Source organism: Silurus aristotelis, assembly GCF_946808225.1.
Source record: "Silurus aristotelis genome assembly, chromosome: 4".
NCBI classification, from domain to species: domain Eukaryota; kingdom Metazoa; phylum Chordata; class Actinopteri; order Siluriformes; family Siluridae; genus Silurus; species Silurus aristotelis.
Window position 1 is genome coordinate 34,455,870 of NC_139577.1, and position 21,043 is coordinate 34,476,912.

The window sequence follows — 21,043 nt, forward strand, 5'->3', positions numbered from 1 at the left end:
ATATTTATTACTTGGTGTATTTATTTTTCAAGTTTTTTTGTTGATATTCAACATTTAGAGATGAATTATGATGCTGTAAATATAAATATCACCATGTTCACGTTTCTAAAATAAAGTCTGTTTGCACTGAAATGTGGTCCTTCATCACGTTGAGGTCGTTTCAGGACAGGAGGTGAATCATCTCAGGACAGGATCAGTGGTGGGCGTGTGTGTGTTTGTGGTAAACATGGGGTTTCCTGTCTGTTTTCCCCACAATGCACTAGTGGCAAACAAACCTGGTCAAGTACCAATTATTTCTAACAGAATAATTCCAAATGTTGTGGAATGTTCCTCTCAGAAATAAAACCTTTAATACATATTTAATGTGCTAATGAGTCCTGGAGGTCACCTGGTGTAGTGTCTGATCTTTTCTCTGAACTTTATTCAATCTGAGCTTGGAATTAATTTGCTGACACGCTTCAGTCCTTCTGACTGTATCTTTAATCTCAAATAGTTGGAGACGGCCTTATAACCCTTCCTGGATTTATGTGCAGAAACCATCACTTCAGAGAACCATCACTTCAGAGAAGGACTATTTCTAGAGCACCTTACAATTATCCCTGTTATAAACTAGGCAGTTGAGGGTTGGGGGCCTTGCTCAAGGGCCCGATGGCAGCTTGATGGTGCTGGGACTTAAACTCTCAAACTTCTGATCGTAAGTGCAACATCGTATCTACTGAACTACCACCGTATGTACTTGTCACCATAGCAACCTGTTTATGACCTGTACATTCCTTTTACACTGTTGCCCCTGCTGAGCTGTTGCTATAGAAACAAGAGCATGTTCTCCTAATGATCAGCACACACACACACACACACACACACACACACACACACACACACACACACACACACACACACACACACACACACACACACACACACACACACACACACACACACACACACACACACAGACAGTGTGGTACATCATCCATCTCTACTTTTTTCCTCCCACTGTATGAGAGAATTTTTTTTTTTTTTAATGAGAAGTAAGTTAGACGGAGTCGATGATGTTTTATTAAGCAAAAGCACTACTTTATTATCAAAAGCTTTAAAGTTTTCAGAACAAGACAAAAATACAGTCCTCTTATTTACACTCACGCCACGAGACACACACACACACACACACACACACACACACACACACACACAGAGAAAGAAAGAGAGAGAGAGAGAAAGACGAGAGACAGAGAAAAAGTAGTTCAGTAAAAAAATAAACCTCTTTATTCATAAAGAAAGTAAACACACACACACACACTCAGGCCGGTCAAAACAAGACTGAAGAGCAATGTAAACCACTGTGTGTGTGTGGGGAAGAATTTAGCGTTTCTATAGCAGCTAAGGGAAATTCCGGAGATGCTCAAAAGTGGTTCAGGGGGCGGAGCTAAAACCAGGACTAAAAGCATTAAAATAAAATTTTTCGCAAAAATTCGGAATTCTTATGGGAAACACCAAAACAAGGGGCGGAGTCTCGAGGACAAAACTGTAAACTTTTTTACTTTCAAAAATGAAAGATGAGGTGAAAGACAGACAGAAAGACAGACAGACAGACACACAGACAGACAGACAGACAGACACACGTGGTGCATCGTCACCGTTCGTAATCATCATGGTCAGGCTGATTCCTCTGCTGGATTGGTTACACTGTCAACACACACACACACACACACACACACAATTACACGTGAACTATATAATCCATAAAGTGATGGAGTGTGATGGAGAGTGACGAACCGTAATGGAGTGTGATGGAGAGTGACGAAGAGTGACAGAGAGTGACGGAGTGTGATTAGTGTGATGCTGCACCTGTTCTGCTCTGCTGCTGCAGTTTCCTCGGTTCTTTCTCTTTCAGTCTCTGTGGTTTTATCTTCAGGGCTGGAGTTTCCATTCACAGCTCTGCTATCTACACACACGCACACAGTTATTCAGAGAAGATGGAAGAAAGGGGGCGGGGCTTACTGAGGGATTGTCACTCATGTTTTAGGGGAATGTAAGAGGTATGATGATGTTCTCCTTACCTGCTCCTGGTTCTTTGCTCTGCTCGGCTCTCTTTAGCGCCCCCTTCTTGGCGTCCTCGAACTGCCGCTGCTCGGCCAGAGATTTATTGATCACCTGACTGATCAGCGTCTCTCCTTCACCCACCAGGAACATGGTCTTATATTTATTATACAGCATGGTGGCCTTGTCCATCACGTCCTGACTCGCCTTGAACCTGCGGATCTGCAGGGACAGTTTCCATGATGACCACAGCGAATCGTTAACACGGTGATGAAACGAAGCGTGTTCTGCTTTTAGATCAGTAACCGCAGCACTTTCCTGTAATCCTGTATCCTGACTGTAATCCTCACTGTAATCCTGCATCCTCACTGTAATCCTGTATCCTGACTGTAATCCTCACTGTAATCCTCTCTGTAATCCTGTATCCTGACTGTAATCCTCACTGTAATCCTGCATCCTCACTGTAATCCTCTCTGTAATCCTGTATCCTGAATGTAATCCTCATTGTAATCCTTCATCCTCACTGTAATCCTGCATCCTCACTGTAATCCTCTCTGTAATCCTGTATCCTGACTGTAATTCTGTATCCTGACTGTAATCCTGCATCCTCACTGTAATCCGGACTGAGAGGAAGTGGTGGTTTCGGGGTGATAGATGAGGGGAAGTGGTGGTTTCGGGGTGATAGATGAAGGGAAGTGGTGGTTTTGGGGTGATAGATGAGGGGAAGTGGTGGTTTCGGGGTGATAGATGAGGGGAAGTGGTGGTTTCGGGGTGATAGATGAAGGGAAGTGGTGGTTTCGGGGTGATAGATGAAGGGAAGTAGTGGTTTCGGGGTGATAGATGAGGGGAAGTGGTGGTTTCGGGGTGATAGATGAAGGGAAGTGGTGGTTTCGGGGTGATAGATGAAGGGAAGTGGTGGTTTCGGGGTGATAGATGAAGGGAAGTGGTGGTTTTGGGGTGATAGATTAGGGGAAGTGGTGGTTTCGGGGTGATAGATGAAGGGAAGTAGTGGTTTTGGGGTGATAGATGAAGGGAAGAGGTGGTTTGGGGTGATAGATGAAGAGAAGAGGTGGTTTGGGGTGATAGATGAAGAGAAGAGGTGGTTTGGGGTGATAGATGAAGGGAAGTAGTGGTTTTGGGGTGATAGATGAAGGGAAGTGGTGGTTTCGGGGTGATAGATAAGGGGAAGTGGTGGTTTTGGGGTGATAGATGAAGGGAAGTGGTAACCCAGCCATTAGGGGGGCACAAGCCAGTGCACTCTTAGTGCCGGTCCCAAGCCCGGGTAAATGGGGAGGGTTGCGTTAGGAAGGGCATCCAGCGTAAAACATGTGCCAAATCAAATATGCGGATCACAAATGAGAATTTCATACCGGATCGGTCGAGGCCCGGGTTAACAACGACCGCCACAGGTATCGTTAGCCGACAGGGTACCGGTGGAAATTGGGCTACTGTTGGCCGAAGGAGGAGAAGGAGAGGAGGAAGACGTCTACAGAGACGGCAGGAAAAGGAGCAGTGTAGGAGAGTAGAGGTTCGGGTTGGTACTTTAAATGTTGGTACTATGACTGGTAAATGGAGAGAGATAGCTGATATGATGGAGAGGAGAAAGGTAGAGATGTTGTGTGTTCAGGAGACCAAGTGGAAATGGAGTAAGGCCAGGAACATTGGAGGTGGGTTTAAACTGTTTTATCATGGTGTGGATGGGAAGAGAAATGGTGTAGGGGTGATTCTGAAGGAAGAGTACAGTAAGAGTGTAGTGGAGGTGAAGAGAGTTTCTGATAGGGTGATGATCGTGAAGGTGGAAGTTGAAGGGATGATGATAAATGTCATCAGTGCCTATGCTCCACAAGTTGGCTGTGAGATGGAGGAGAAGGAAAGATTCTGGAGTGAATTAGATGAAGTGGTAGATGGTGTACCTAGGAAAGAACGATTGGTGATTGGGGCAGACTTTAATGGGCATGTAGGTGAAGGGAACAGAGGTGATAAGGAGGTGATGGGTAGGTATGGTTTTAAGGAGAGGAATGTGGAAGGGCAGATGGTGGTAGATTTTGCTAAAAGGATGGAAATGGCAGTGGTGAACACGTATTTTAAGAAGAAGGAGGATCATAGGGTGACGTATAAGAGTGGAGGAAGGTGCACACAGGTGGATTATCTTCTGTGTAGGAGATGCAACCTGAAGGAGATTGGAGACTGTAAGGTGTTGGCGGGGGACAGTGTAGCTAGACAGCATCGGATGGTGGTCTGTAGGATGGTTTTGGAGGCGAAGAAGAAGAGGAGGAAAGTAAGGTTTGAAAGAAGAATAAGATGGTGGAAACTGAAGGAGGAAGTCTATAGTGTGAGGTTCAGGGAAGAGGTCAGACAGGAGCTCAGTGGTGGTGAAGAGGTGCCGGATGATTGGGTAACTACTGCAGGAGTGATGAGGGAGGCAGCTAGAAAAGTACTTGGTGTGACATCTGGAAATAGAAAGCAAGACAAGGAGACGTGGTGGTGGAATGAGGAAGTGCAGGAGAGCATTAGGGGAAAGAGATTGGCAAAACAGAAGTGGGATCGACAGAGTGATGAGAAAAGTAGGCAGGAGTACAAGGAGATGCGGCAGCAGGTTAAAAGGGATGTGGTGAAAGCCAAGGAAAAGGCATATGAGGAACTGTATAAGAGGTTGGACACTAAGGAAGGAGAAAAGGATTTATACCGATTGGCCAAGCAGAGGGACCGAGCTGGGAAGGATGTCCTGCAAGTTAGAGCAATAAAGGATGGAGAGGGAAATGTGTTGACTAGTGAGGAGAGTGTGTTGAGAAGATGGAGGGAGTATTTTGAGCAGCTGATGAATGAGGAAAATCAGAGAGAGAGAAGGTTGGACGATGTGGAGTTGGTGAAGCAGGATGTAGATAGGATTAGTAAGGAGGAAGTGAGAGCAGCGATTAAGAGGATGAAGAATGGAAAGTCGTTTGGACCAGATGACATACCGGTAGAAGCGCGGAGATGTTTAGGAGAGCTGGCAGTGGAGTTTTTAACCAGATTGTTTAACAGGATTCTGGAAGGGGAGAGGATGCCTGAGGAATGGAGAAGGAGTGTGCTGGTACCGATCTTTAAGCATAAGGGAGATGTGCAGACCTGCAGTAACTACAGGGGAATTAAGTTGATCAGTCACACCATGAAGTTATGGGAAAGAGTAGTGGAAGCCAGGCTGAGAGAAGAGGTGACCATCTGTGAGCAACAGTATGGTTTCATGCCGAGGAAGAGCACCACAGATGCCTTATTTGCTTTGAGGATGTTGATGGAGAAGTATAGAGAAGGACAGAAGGAGCTGCATTGTGTATTTGTGGATTTAGAGAAAGCGTTAGACAGGGTGGAGAGAGAGGAGTTGTGGTATTGTATGAGGAAGTCAGGTGTGTCAGAGAAGTATGTGAGGGTGGTGCAGGACATGTATGAGGACAGTGTGACGGCAGTAAAGTGTGCAGTAGGTACGACAGACTGGTTCAGGGTGAAGGTTGGACTGCATCAAGGATCGGCCCTGAGCCCTTTCCTGTTTGCAGTGGTGATGGACAGGTTGACGGACGAGGTCAGACAGGAGTCTCCCTGGACTATGATGTTTGCAGATGATATTGTGATTTGTGGTGAGAGTAAAGAGCAGGTTGAGAAGAGCCTGGAGAGAAGGGGAATGAAAGTCAGTAGGAGTAAGACAGAGTACATGTGTGTGAATGAGAGGGAGGGCAGTGGAGTGATGCGGTTGCAGGGTGAAGAGGTGAAGAAGGTGGAGGAGTTCAGGTACCTGGGGTCAACAGTGCAAAGTAATGGAGAGTGTGTTAGGGAAGTAAAGAAAAGAGTGCAGGCAGGGTGGAGTGGGTGGAGAAGAGTGACAGGAGTGATTTGTGATAGAAGAGTATCTGCAAGAATGAAAGGGAAAGTTTATAGGACTGTGGTGAGACCTGCGATGTTGTATGGATTAGAGACAGTGGCATTGAGTAAAAGACAGGAGGTGGAGCTGGAGGTAGCAGAGCTGAAGATGTTGAGGTTTTCGTTGGGAGTGACGAGGATGGACAAGATTAGAAATGAGTTTATTAGAGGGACAGCACATGTAGGATGTTGTGGTGACAAGGTGAGGGAGGCGAGATTGAGATGGTTTGGACATGTGCAGAGAAGGGACATGAATTATATTGGTAGAAAAATGCTGAAGATGGAGCCACCAGGTAGGAGGAAAAGAGGAAGGCCAAGGAGGAGGTTCATGGATGTGGTGAGGGAAGACATGCAGGTAGTTGGTGTAAAAGAGGCAGATATAGAGGACAGGGTGGTATGGAGACGGATGATCCGCTGTGGCGACCCCTAATGGGAGCAGCCGAAAGAAGAAGAAGAAGAAGAAGAAGAAGATGAAGGGAAGTGGTGGTTTCGAGGTGATAGATGAAGGGAAGTGGTGGTTTCGGGGTGATAGATGAAGGGAAGTGGTGGTTTCGGGGTGATAGATGAAGGGAAGTGGTGGTTTCGGGGTGATGGATGAGGGAAAGTGGTGGTTTCGAGGTGATAGATGAAGGGAAGTGGTGGTTTCAAGGTGATAGATGAAGGGAAGTGGTGGTTTCAAGGTGATAGATGAAGGGAAGTGGTGGTTTCGGGGTGATAGATGAGGGGAAGTGGTGGTTTCGAGGTGATAGATGAAGGGAAGTGGTGGTTTCGAGGTGATAGATAAAGGGAAGTGGTGGTTTCAAGGTGATAGATGAAGGGAAGTGGTGGTTTCGGGGTGATAGATGAGGGGAAGTGGTGGTTTCGAGGTGATAGATGAAGGGAAGTGGTGGTTTCAAGGTGATAGATGAAGGGAAGTGGTGGTTTCGGGGTGATAGATGAGGGGAAGTGGTGGTTTCGGGGTGATAGATGAAGGGAAGTGGTGGTTTCGGGGTGATAGATGAAGGGAAGTGGTGGTTTCGGGGTGATGGATAAGGGAAAGTGGTGGTTTCGAGGTGATAGATAAAGGGAAGTGGTGGTTTCAAGGTGATAGATGAAGGGAAGTGGTGGTTTCGGGGTGATAGATGAGGGGAAGTGGTGGTTTCGAGGTGATAGATGAAGGGAAGTGGTGGTTTCGGGGTGATAGATGAGGGGAAGTGGTGGTTTCGAGGTGATAGATGAGGGGAAGTGGTGGTTTCGGGGTGATGGATGAGGGAAAGTGGTGGTTTGGGGTGATAGATGAGGGAAAGTGGTGGTTTGGGGTGATAGATGAGGGGAAGTGGTGGTTTGGGGTGATAGATGAGGGGAAGTGGTGGTTTTGGGGTGATAGATGAGGGGAAGTGGTGGTTTTGGGGTGATAGATGAGGGGAAGTGGTGGTTTGGGGTGATGGATGAGGGGAAGTGGTGGTTTTGGGGTGGTAGATGAGGAGAAGTGGTGGTTTGGGGTATCTTGGAGACATTCAAAGATGAGGTTTTCTTTTTTCCTCTTAATGTTTCATCCTCGTTAAGCCCATAGGGTTTTTTCTTGCCCCTGGCTCACTTATTAGAGATAAACTTATCAAGACGTTTACATTTATAATCTATATAATTGTGTGAAGCTGCTTTGGGAGAATGTTCATTGTTAAAAGTGCTCTACAAATTTAGCTGAAATTAAGTGGATGAATATAACGTATGTAGATTAGTTTAGTTAGAGAATCATAGTGTGTGTGTGTGTGTGTTTTCTCGGACCTTCTTGAGCGTGGCAATGAGTTCACAGTGTTTCTGCAGGTGCTGAGTGGTGAGCTGTAGTGAGCTGAGTTCATCCAGAGCCACCAGACACTTCTTCACATCCTGGAACACATCCAGATGTTAAACACCATATATATATATATATATATATATATATATATATATATATATATATATATATATATATATATATATATATATATATATATATATATATATATATATATATATGTCTGTGTGTGTGTGTGTGTGTGTGTGTGTAGACTCACCGGGTTGTTGATCTTCAGTGAGATTTTAATCTCGCCGTGTAATCTCTGCAGCTGAGACTCGGTGGACACGTCTAGCATTCAACATACACACAGCACTACATTACACACAGAAACTTCCTCAATCAGACATGATGAGCTGCAGGGAGTAAAGCACAGCACTGTGTGTGTGTGTGTGTGTGTGTGTGTGTGTGTATACTGTATTAAAATGACACTTTGTACTTCATAAACATCTGTCTAATGTTACAAATATCAAGGGCAATTAAAGTCATTTTCCTATTCAGATGTTCATCTGAATAATCTGGAAGCCCCGCCCCCTTTCCCTGGAGAAAAACCCCACCAGTGTGTGTGTTTGACTTCAACAATAGACACGTAGGGTACGTCCAGTACAGTATCAGTGTGCTGTTTATTTTTTCCCTACTCGAGGATTAAATTGTACATCGTATATATTATTATAACGAGTCAGTAAACGAGCGAGTTAACGAGTTTGAACGAGTCGATATTCTACCCAATTACAGATACGCTGAAATGAAACTGATTTTAAGGTGGCAGTTTAGACATTGGACTTTGGATCCGAAGGGCACGAGTTCAAATCCTGGCCACACCAAGCTGCCACTCCTGGGCCCCTGAGCAAGGCCCCTAACCCCAGAACACTAATAACAACGCCGCTCGGGAAGCCTGCGCTAGCTATGACCAAGAGGTGGTGTTAACATGAAGACAAGCCCCCCTACAGAAGAGTTCAGCTCACCCCTTTTCTTCTCTTCTTTCCTTTCATCTTTCTTCCCCTCCTCTTTGCCCAACCTGCAGGAAAGCATAAAAAAATTTGAGACACAATCAAATAATAAAAAAAAAGTAATAATAAAAAAAAATATTATAATAAATCTATAATAAATAATAATAAAATATTATAATACAAAATAAATAATACTTTAAATATTAAATATTAAAATAATTAAAGAGGAAAAAACAATACCAAATAGACTTCAAATAAAATTCCAAAAGAAAAATGTGAAAACATTTAAATTGCTTTAAATGATTAAATAAAATGTATTAAATATAAAAATAAAAATCACACGTCTCCTCGAAGAGAAGATCTGAGAAACGTGTGTAAAAATGTTTTTTTTTGAGAATAGGGGGATAGAGTGTGTGTGTGTGTGTGTGTGTGTGAATATCTCACTCGTTTATTTCGTCTGGTTTACGTCGCACCTCTTTTTCTGCATCTGTTTGTTTTGCTCGTTTGCGGTTTCGCTTCTGCTCGAGCACGAGAGAGAAAAAATCATCAGGTTGAAGAAGATTCCCAGATACCATCCCTCGTGTGTGTGTGTGTGTGTGTGTGTGTGTGTGTGTGTGTGTTTACCCCGTCCTCATCAGACTCGGATGAACTCTCCTCTTTGGCACTGCGCTTCTTCTTGGCCTCTGTCTCTTTCTTCCATCCTTTACTCTCATCTTTTTCTTTTTTCTTCTTTCCCTCTGCTCTTCGCTCCTCCTCTCCGTCTGAGATTCTGATCTTATCATCTGCGGCTCTCTTACGCTTTTTATCTACATCTTCAACATCTCTGTGAGAGAGAGAGAGAGAGAGAGAGAGAGAGAGAGAAAGAGAGAGAGTGTGTGTGTGAGTAAGTAAGTGTTAGAGAGAAAGAGTGAGAGGGTGTGAGTGAGAGAGAGTGTGAGTGAGTGAGAGAGTGAGCGAGAGAGAGTGTGTGTGTGTGAGTGAGTGAGTAAGAGAGAGAGTGTGAGTGAGTGAGAGAGAGAGTGTGAGAGTGTGAGTGAGAGCGAGAGAGAGTGTGTGAGTGAGTGAGTAAGAGTAAGTAAGAGAGTGTGAGTGAGAGAGAGTGTGAGAGTGAGTGAGCGAGAGAGAGTGTGAGAGTGAGCGAGTGAGTGTGTGAGTGCGAGAGTGTGTGAGTGAGAGAGAGAGAGAAAGAGAGAGAGAGTGAGATTGTGTGTGTGAGAGAGAGAGAGTGTGAGTGTGTGAGAGAGTGAGAGAGAGTGAGCGAGAGAGTGTGTGAGTGTCGAGAGAGAGAGAGAGTGAGCGAGAGAGTGAGAGAGAGAGTGAGCGAGAGAGTGTGTGAGTGTCGAGAGAGAAAGAGAGAGAGAGTGAGAGAAAGAGAGAGAGAGTGAGCGAGAGAGTGTATGAGAGAGAGAGAGAGAAAGAGTCAGTCACTGTCTAAAGTTTTAACACTAATTTTTTAGAAGTTAAATAAATTATTTTGAAGATATCAGCAAATAGACTAGACTACTAACACACACACACACACACACACACACACACACACACCCACACACACACACCCAAGTGAGGCCTGTTGTTGAAGTAGAAACAGTTTTTCCGAGTTGGGTTTCCTGCCTCTTCGTTTTGGAGTTGTTGTCTCAGCGGCTGAGAAGGACACACACACACACACACACACACACACACACACACACACAGTGCAGACAATCACAAACATGTACAAATCATTCCTGTTATAAAACCCAGTTCAGTAGTAAATAGGAGGCGTACCCGTACCTGTGGGGCTGGACGTATGACTCAAAGCTCCGCCCTCTTCCTCCGAGTCCTGCTCAGTTTCAGCCTGAACCATCACACATATCCAAACATTTACACAGACTGACATGACAACAGGCCACACCCCCTCACATAAATTAACAGGACAACATGCCACGCCCCTCACATAAATTAACAGGACAAGAGGCCGCGCCTCCTTCACATAAATTAACAGGACAACAGGCCACACCCCTCACATAAATTAACAGACCAGGCCATGCCTTCTTCACTGAGACTGACAGGACAACAGGCCACGCCTCCTTAACTGAAATCATGCCTCCTTCACTGGATTTAAAAGCCACACCTCTTTAATGAGGTCACACCCACCACCTCCTCTTGGCTCTTACCTTCTTCTTCCAGACTCTTTTAGCTTTTGCAGTATCTGAGGAGTCTTTGGGAGATGAATCCTGAGAAGAGAAAAAACACATTTAACCTTTTTTTTTTTTTTTTAACTTAACTGAACCAATTACAGACCCGGATTTATATCCCCTTATAACAATATCATTAAACCGAGCCAGACCTCTAAAACTATTGTTTATTTCTCTACGATTCTCTTATTAAACTGCTTCCAATTTGAACTCCTATATCTCGTTATCATTATACGCCTCGTTATCATCATACGCCTGGTTGTTATCATACACCTCGTTATCATCATCATACGCCTCGTTATCATCCATCTCGTTATCATCATACGCCTCGTTGTCATCATACGCCTCGTTATCATTTGTCTGGTTATCATCATCATACGCCTTGTTATCATCATACGCCTCGTTGTCATCATACGCCTCGTTGTCATCATCATACGCCCGTTATCATAATACGCCTCATACGCCTCGTTATCATCAGACGCCCCGTTATCATCTTACGCCTCATTATCATATGTCTCCTTATCATCCATCTCGTTATCATCATCATACGCCCCGTTATCATCCTACGCCTCGTTATCATCACACGCCTCATTATCATACGTCTCGTTATCATCCATCTCGTTATCATCATATGCCCCTTATCATCATACGCCTCGTTATCATCATACGCCTCATACGCCTCGTTATCATCACACGCCTCGTTATCATCATACGCCTCATTATCATACGTCTCGTTATCATCCATCTCGTTATCATCATACGCCTCGTTATCATCATACGCCTCATACGCCCCGTTATCATCATACGCCCCGTTATCATCATACGCCTCATACGCCTCGTTATCATCACACGCCTCGTTATCATCATACGCCTCATTATCATACGTCTCGTTATCATCCATCTCGTTATAATCATACGCCCCGTTATCATCATACGCCCCATTATCATCATACGCCTCGTTATCATCATACGCCTCATTATCATCATACGCCTCATCATCATACATCTCGTTATCATCATACGCCCCGTTATCATCATACGCCTCGTTATCATCATACGCCTCATACGCCTCGTTATCATCACACGCCTCGTTATCATACGTCTCGTTATCATCCATCTCGTTATCATCATACGCCTCGTTATCATCATACGCCTCATACGCCTCGTTATCATTACACGCCTCGTTATCATACGTCTCGTTATCATCCATCTCGTTATCATCATACGCCCCGTTATCATCATACGCCTCGTTATCATCATACGCCTCATACGCCTCGTTATCATCACACGCCTCGTTATCATACGTCTCGTTATCATCAGACGCCCCGTTATCATCATACGCCTCGTTATCATACGTCTCCTTATCATCCATCTCGTTATCATCATCATACGCCTCGTTATCATCATCATACGCCCCGTTATCAATATACGCCGCATACGTCTCTTTATCATCATACGCCTCGTTATCATCACACGCCTCGTTATCATCATACGCCTAATTATCATACGTCTCGTTATCATCCATCTCGTTATCATCATACGCCTCGTTATCATCATACGCCTCATACGCCCTGTTATCATCATACGCCCCGTTATTATCATACGCCTCATACGCCTCGTTATCATCACACGCCTCGTTATCATCATACGCCTCATTATCATACGTCTCGTTATCATCCATCTAGTTATCATCATATGCCCCGTTATCATCATACGCCTTGTTATCACCATACGCCTCGTTATCATCACACGCTTCGTTATCATCATACGCCTCATTATCATACGTCTCGTTATCATTCATCTCGTTATCATCATACGCCCCGTTATCATCATACCCCTCGTTATCATCATACGCCTCATACGCCTCGTTATCATCACACGCCTCGTTTTCATACGTTTAGTTATCATCCATCTCGTTATCATCATACGCCCCGTTATCATCAAACGCCCCGTTATCATCATACGCCCCGTTATCATCATACGCCCCGTTATCATCATACGCCTCATACGGCTCGTTATCATCATACGGCTCGTTATCATCATACGCCTCGTTATCATCATACGCCCCGTTATCATCATACGCCCCGTTATCATCATACGCCTCATACGGCTCGTTATCATCATACGGCTCGTTATCATCATACGGCTCGTTATCATCATACGGCTCGTTATCATCATACGCCTCGTTATCATCATACGCCTCGTTATCATCATACGCCTCATACGGCTCGTTATCATCATACGCCTCATACGCCCCGTTATCATCATACGCCTCATACGGCTCGTTATCATCATACGGCTCGTTATCATCATACGGCTCGTTATCATCATACGGCTCGTTATCATCATACGCCTCGTTATCATCATACGCCCCGTTATCATCATACGCCTCATACGCCCCGTTATCATCATACGCCTCGTTTTCATCATACGCCTCGTTATCATCATACGTCTCGTTATCATCCATCTCGTTTTCATCATACGCTTCGTTATCATACGCCTCGTTATCATACGCCTCGTTATCATCATCATCATCATACGCCTCGTTATCATACGTCTTGTTATCATCATCATACACCTCGTTATCATCATACGCCTCATACGCTTTGAGTAACTTAAGAGGGAGGGAAAAAAACTTACTATATATAAACTATATATATATATATATATATATATATATATAAATAAAACTATAAATATGAATATCGTTATCATCATCATACGCCCCGTTATCATAATACGCCTCATACGCCTCGTTATCATCAGACGCCCCGTTATCATCTTACGCCTCGTTATCATACGTCTCCTTATCATCCATCTCGTTATCATCATCATACGCCCCGTTATCATACGCCTCGTTATCATCATACGCCTCATACGTCTCGTTATCATCATACGCCTCATACGCCTCGTTCTCATCATACGCCCCGTTATCATCATACGCCTCATACGTCTCTTTATCATCATACGCCTCGTTCTCATCATACGCCTCGTTATCATACGTCTCGTTATCATCATACGCCTCGTTATCATTATACGCCCCGTTATCATCATACGCCCCGTTATCATCATACGCCTCATACGCCTCGTTATCATCATACGCCTCATACGTCTCGTTATCATCATACGCCCCGTTATCATCATACGCCTCATACGTCTCGTTATCATCATACACCTCGTTATCATTATACGCCTCATACGTCTCGTTATCATCATACGCCCCGTTATCATACGCCTCATACGCCCCGTTATCATCATACACCTTGTATCATCATACGCCTCGTAATCATCATACGCCTCGTTATTATACGCCTCGTTATCAACATACGTCTCGTTATCATCCATCTCGTTATCATCCATCTCGTTTTCATCATACGCCTCGTTGTTATCATACGCCTCATTATCATACGTCTCGTTATCATCATCATCATCATCATACGCCTCGTTATCATACGTCTCGTTATCATCATCATACGCCTCGTTATCATCATACGCCTCGTTATCATCATACGCCTCATACGCCTCGTTATCATCATACGCCTCATACGCCTCGTTATCATCATACGCCTCGTTATCATCATTCGCCTCGTTATTATACGTCTTATCATACGCCCCGTCATCATTATTGTATCGGGGCAACTGATGGAACAGAAAACATGCAACATTATCCCAAATGTTCCGACTCACCTGTGCAGAAAAGATGCAACATGAATAATTAAATAAAGAAAGAAAGAAAGAAATACAACTTTTTCTTTTTTCGTTTTGTGCAAGTAATCACACACACACACACACACACACACACGTATACATGTTTAGTTATATATAGTTACTTGAGAGGGAGGGGAAAAAAAACTTACTATATATAAACTATATATATATAAACTATATATATATATAAATAAAACTATAAATATGAATATAAATTCATCTTCCCTCAAACTAAATAAAATAAAAAAACAATTAAATATCAAAATAATTTGAAGCACCAAATGTCACATTTCCTGCAACGCTAGACAGATGACAAAATAAAAGAAATGATTTATTTATTGAAGCAAATAATAATAAAAAAAAGTAAACAAACAAAAACAAATAAAAGGAATAAACACACACACACACACACACACACACACACACACACACACACACACACACACAAAGCTCTGATGAACAAGTGATAAAGGATGATGGCAAAATTTTGATTTCTGAAATAAATGATACACCATGTGCACGTGTGTGTGTGTGTGTGTGTGTGTGTAGCCGATCCCCACCCCATCACCGAGTGCACCCTACACCCCCACGGCTCCCCCATGCAGAGGTTAAAAATACATACTTCCTCCACTAGAGCCACCTCCATGCCATCACCTTCCTCCTCCTCCTCCTCCTCCTCATCATCATCATCATCTCCAGCAACCTGCATGAGTCCAAACAAACCTGAGCCAGGTAATCAAGCCCCACCCACCTGCCTGTGCTTCTGCACCCTGTATAGTTGGATCTTTTTTAAACCCTGGCTCGGATTTTACCCAGAGGGCCGTGTGCCGGGACACGACTAAATACATTTTTATTATATATCAATTGCTTTTATTTGATCCAAACTCAAAGCAATAAAGAACAAAATCTTGGGATTTAAACTCACAACCTTCTGATCGCAGCTGTGGATCTAAACTATTATATCACTAGAATAAATATATCTGAGGCAGAACGGCGGAATGAGACAGAGGCCGCGTGCTGTTATTATTAATGGGGGGAAAAACACAGGAAATGTGAGAGAGTTACGAACTTTGCTGGACTTCTTTCTCTTCTTCTCCTCACTCTTCTCGTTTCCCCCCTCGTCCTCCTCGGGGCTGCAGTCTGACTCTTTATCCGAACCTGCTTCCATCGCCATCACCTGTAGGCACCACAAAGCAAAAATCACCTGTTTCAGTACATTCACAGCTTTACGCAGACGTCCTTAACCGTGTAGCACCGGGCAGTGAGGGTGGTGCTGGGATTTAAACCTATGACCTTCTAAACACAACCCAACATTTTATTTTAGATTATTGTTTCCTTTATTAGTTTGTTTAATCCATTAAATTCCACACGGAACACTGTTTCCCCTCGGACCATTATTACCGACACACCACCTGCTAAACTCTGCGAGGGACGAGGAGAAATCAGCGAGGAATGAGGAGAAAATAGTGAAAGACGAGGAGAAGATAGCGAGGGACGAGGAGAAGACAGCAGAGGAGAAAACAGCGAGGGACGAGGAGAAGACAGCGAGAGACGAGGAGAGGACAGCGAGGGATGAGGAGAAGACAGCAGAGGAAAAAACAGCGAGGGACGAGGAGAAAACAGCGAGAGCAGATGGTGCTACTTTCACTTTGTAGCCCGCCTTACGCAACATATGGACATCGGACCACCGCCGAACACTCAAGGAACTCAGAAACCACCCCAACACCACCAGAGGACAAAACACGCTGGATGTTGTTTACACAAACATCCGGGGCACATACCGGGCGAAGCCCCGCCCCCACCTCGGGTACTTAGACCACATCTCTGTTATGCTGATGTTATGCAGAGCGACCATTCTTCACTGATCATCGATGGATCCTCCGTGGAGATCGTCAAGAGCACCAAATTACTTGGTGTTCATCTGGCGGATAACCTCACCTGGTCACTCAACACCAGCTCCATCACCAAGAGCCCAGCAGCGTCTCTACTTCCTAAAAAGGCTGTAGGAAAGGATTCCTACTCAGTTGTATTTCCACGCTTTACCACTAGAGGCAGACATACAGTTTACCAAGCTATGACAAACTACCTATGACATCACAGTGCACCGGCCTCCATCAAGAATATAAAAGGCCAGAACACCGAGCAGCAGTCGTCATTGACCAGTGGCCATCCGACATCGTGCAACCTGTCACTCAGCACTGACCATTCAGCAGTGGCCTTTCAGCATGCATTCTGCATCACACAACCTACCGAACAGCAGCTAACAGAAGACAGCAAGAACCACCTCATATACGATCCTATACCCAGTAAAGTTGAGTGTTCTGAATCCTGTACCGTGTTTTTACTGACGCGCTGGGGCGAGTACAATCCCCTGATCAGCCAACACCAGATAGTCAAAATACTTATATGGTCCTTCGAGCTAGAGAGGAGAACTTCCTAACACTGAGGAAAGCTCATCTCCTTCCCCTCATCCTGACCATGTTCTACAGAGGGACCATTGAGAGCATCCTGAGCAGCTGCATCACTGCCTGGTTTGGGAACTGCACCGTCTCGGATCGCTACAGACCCTACAGAGGATAGTGAGGACAGCTGAGAAGATCATCGGAGTCTTTCTCCCCTCCATCATGGACATTTACACCACACGCTGCATCCGCAAAGCACACAGCATTGTGGATGATCACACACACCCATCACATACACTCCTCACACCCCCACACACCCCTCACACACACACATCTCACACACCCCTCACACACACACACGTCACCCTCCTGCCATCAGGGAAGCGTTTCCGAAGCATTTGGGCCTCACATCCAGACTGTGCAACAGCTTTTTCCCTCAAGCCATCAGGTTTATCAACACACTGAACTGAACTCACACACACACTCACACACAACTGTGTGACTGATCTGTACAACCCGGACTCAAACACACTCGTACTCACTGTACACATCACCCACATTACATCACTTCTTACAGACTGTTTACATAGCGTTTCTGCACATCTTCTCTGAACTGCTGCTGTTTGCTCTTTTTGAACAACATTTTGTTTACATTTTTGCTGCTGTTCATTTTATGTCTCTTACATACCACACTGTAATCTACACTGCACACGTACTTTCTGTGGCGAGGACACTACTAGTCCTCAGCCCTGTGTCTTCCGTTTTCTGTGATTATTGTTGTATGGAGCATCAGGGTTCAGGAGGAACGTTGTTTCATTTCACTGTGTGATGAGGCAGATATATATATGGGTGACTTGAGAAGACAGCGAGGGACGAGGAGAGAAGACAGCGAGGGACAGTGAGGGACGAGGAGAGAAGACAGCGAGGGACGAGGAGAGAAGACAGCGAGGGACGAGGAGAGAAGACAGCGAGGGACAGCAAGAGACAAGGAGAAGACAGCGAAGGACGAGGAGAGAAGACAGCCAAGTCAAGTTTATTTGTATAGCGCTTTTCACAACAGACATTGTCTCAAAGCAGCTTTACAGAAATCAACAGTCAAGGTGAATGGTGTTCATTTATCCCTGATGAGCAAGCCATGGAGACAGCGAGGGACGAGAAGAAGACAGCAAGGGACAGTGAGGGACAAGGAGAGAAGACAGTGAGGGACGAGGAGAAGACAGCGAGGGACAAGGAGAGAAGACAGCGAGGGACAAGGAGAAGACAGCGAGGGACAGTGGGGGACAAGGAGAGAAGACAGTGAGGGACGAGGAGAAGACAGCGAGGGACGAATAGAAGACAGCGAGGGACAGCGAGGGACGAGGAGAAGACAGCGAGGGACGAAGAGAAGACAGCGAGGGACAGCGAGGGACGAGGAGAAGACAGCGAGGGACGAAGAGAAGACAGCGAGGGACAGCGAGGGACGAGGAGAAGACAGCGAGGGACGAGGAGAAGACAGCGAGGGACAAGGAGAAGACAGCGAGGGACGAGGAGAAGACAGCGAGGGACAGCAAGGGACGAGGAGAAGATAGCGAGGGACAGCAAGGGACGAGGAGAAGTCAGCGAGGGACAGCAAGGGACGAGGAGAAGACAGTGAGGGACAGCGAGGGACGAGGAGAAGACAGTGTTTTTAATTTAATTAATTTTAATTTAATCTAAATGTGTTTATTTGTATATTTGTGTTTTGATGTAATATTGGGGGTTAAATGGGTTTAGTTTTCACTGATATTCTTTTATATAATTTCAGCTTTAAAAATATTTTTTTTTTAAAAAGGGAAACAAAATAGTTGTTTATTTTCTTCTGTATATTTTAGTTCAGATCTTTAATAAAGAAAAAGTTCATGATTAAAACTCGAGAACTAAAAGACTTCACACTGAGACGGAAAACACGGCGTACCTTCTGTCCATTCAGCTCCACTGTAGGGTTGTTCTCGATTTCCCATAATCCTTCATTAAAGCCCTTCCTCTTGTTCGGTTTTCCGTATTTCTCTTTGTTGGGTAAATACGGGAAAATATCTTTCGGACCGAGAAACGCACTGAAACAACAAGAACAAAAACAAAACATTAAAACAATGAAATACGACTCATTTTTCAGCTTCAGTGACGACAAGAAAGAAAATCAAAAGTAGGGATACACCGAAATGAAAATTCTTGGCCGAAAACCGAAAGAAATGATGCCAATTATTATTCCTATTGCATTTATGGCTATGGCTGTGTACTAACCGTACTAAAATTAAAGCATTTCAATTGCATAAATATTAAAGTTTCAAAGAATAAATCAATTACAAATTATGAAAATATTTATTTATAGCACATTGCAACAATGCACAGGATAAAATAAATAAAAATTAAAACTTAAATGTTTAACTTAAATGTACAGGCCCTCTGGCCTGCTGAAAGGTTGTAAAATTAAATATGTTCTTTTATAAAAACAAAGTGCATTCAGAAAGTGCAACTGCTTAAAGATACAACAATATCACTGGGAAACTTCCTGCCTTTTCAGAAACCTCCAGCACAGATGGAGTGCGCGTGCTCGGAGGGGTTTTGCTTTTCTGTGCGTGTTCCTCTCATATTCAGCATAGCGATCGGGATGTTTGGATTTCAGGTGATAAATTAAACCCGACGTGGAGAAAGTCTTTGCAGACGCACCCCATCTTGAAATTTCGGCATTACATGTTTTGCAAATCGCTCTCCGTGGGTCTTTCTCAGATATTACTGAAATATGTCCACACCGCAGACATGTTGCTTTAGACATGCACGTGCAGGACGCGGTTTCTGTTTGCGTCATCACAACACACTGTTTCGCCCGTGTTTTTTCAAAGTCTTTCGGCCGAAAACCGAAAATGCACTTTTGGTGCCGAATATTCGGTGCATCTCTAATCAAAACCTAAACAAGTCAACATAAAAAATAAACTGTACCCTACCAGGAAATAAAGAAGTGAAGAAAAGAGAAATAGAAAAGATCAAAGAAGGAAAAAAGCACCATGAAATAAATAATGAAAGTAAACACAAAAAAAGAAGCAGAAAGAAAAACATCAAGAAATAAACGAAAAGACGAAAAATAAACCCGATTATAAGTGAAAGAGAGGAGGAAGTGAGAGAAGTGAGAGAAGGAGAAACGTTCCTACACACTGGAGCTGTGTGTATCTTCACGCCGTTGGTGCTCAGAGACTCAGAAACGATGCACTGGTTTTGTTCAGAACAGGAAGCACAGGATGAGGAATTTGAGACGAACCTCCAGTTTACACAAACATGAATGAATGAATTTAGTAAAAGAGGAAACGATGAGATTCTTTCACCAGTCAATCAGAAGACCCCTGGACCCCGTGTGGAGTCGTGACTCCTGATTTAATCATTTTCCCTGAAGCACAAGAGCCAAAATATTTTCCTACAAAAAACCAAAAGTTAAACCAGAACCGAGGAGAGAAAATAAACAGTGCAATATACCAATTATTATTAATATTATAATTAACATTATTATTATTATTATTAGTAGTATACCATTTATTATTAATATTATAATTAACATTATTATTATTATTAGTATACCAATTATTATTAATATTATAATTAACATTATTATTATTATTATTATTAGTATACCATTTATTATTAATATTATAATTAACATTATTATTATTATTATTTGTATACCATTTATTATTAATATTAATCATTATTATTATTAACATTATTACAATTATTATTCATATTATTATAATTATTATTTATATTATTATAATTATTATTCATATTATTAACATTTTTATTGATATTTTAATTATTATTCATATTATTATTATATAAAAAAGCTCCAGTTCGTGTTCTCTGGTCATCACGGGCTCTAGTCCGTGTTCTCTGGTCAGAGTAGGTTCTCACGTTTCATGCGTTCCGAAGAAGAAAATGGGGAATTTAGCGTTGGGGGGCTTCACCGCTCCGTCCGGCACGTCATCGATCTGAAACCAGAAACCAATCAATCCAATTAGAGACGTGTTAAGGCCGAGTTTACACACGTGGCCCTGTGGACTG

At 43.7% G+C, this 21,043-nt stretch overlaps 1 protein-coding gene across 4 annotated transcripts in view; it reads right to left on the reverse strand.

The window, feature by feature from the left end:
• Window positions 1-1,053: 1,053 nt before the first annotated feature.
• psip1a (PC4 and SFRS1 interacting protein 1a) overlaps window positions 1,054-21,043 on the reverse strand; it is a 20,836-nt gene continuing 846 nt past the window's right edge. For 2 of the 4 annotated variants that reach the window (XM_083538932.1, XM_083538933.1), the window contains exons 3-17: window positions 20,894-20,970; window positions 18,912-19,050; window positions 15,646-15,753; window positions 15,199-15,279; window positions 10,848-10,907; window positions 10,465-10,528; window positions 10,237-10,335; window positions 9,319-9,506; window positions 9,139-9,212; window positions 8,710-8,762; window positions 7,965-8,035; window positions 7,696-7,797; window positions 2,061-2,262; window positions 1,849-1,945; window positions 1,054-1,686 (exon numbers count right to left, since the gene is read on the reverse strand). In XM_083538932.1, coding sequence (XP_083395058.1) covers window positions 1,656-1,686; window positions 1,849-1,945; window positions 2,061-2,262; window positions 7,696-7,797; window positions 7,965-8,035; window positions 8,710-8,762; window positions 9,139-9,212; window positions 9,319-9,506; window positions 10,237-10,335; window positions 10,465-10,528; window positions 10,848-10,907; window positions 15,199-15,279; window positions 15,646-15,753; window positions 18,912-19,050; window positions 20,894-20,970 — 1,446 coding nt within the window. In that variant the 3' untranslated portion in view covers window positions 1,054-1,655. The remainder of the gene's footprint in view (window positions 1,687-1,848; window positions 1,946-2,060; window positions 2,263-7,695; window positions 7,798-7,964; window positions 8,036-8,709; window positions 8,763-9,138; window positions 9,213-9,318; window positions 9,507-10,236; window positions 10,336-10,464; window positions 10,529-10,847; window positions 10,908-15,198; window positions 15,280-15,645; window positions 15,754-18,911; window positions 19,051-20,893; window positions 20,971-21,043) is intronic. The other 2 variants (XM_083538934.1, XM_083538935.1) reach the window with 1 other exon arrangement.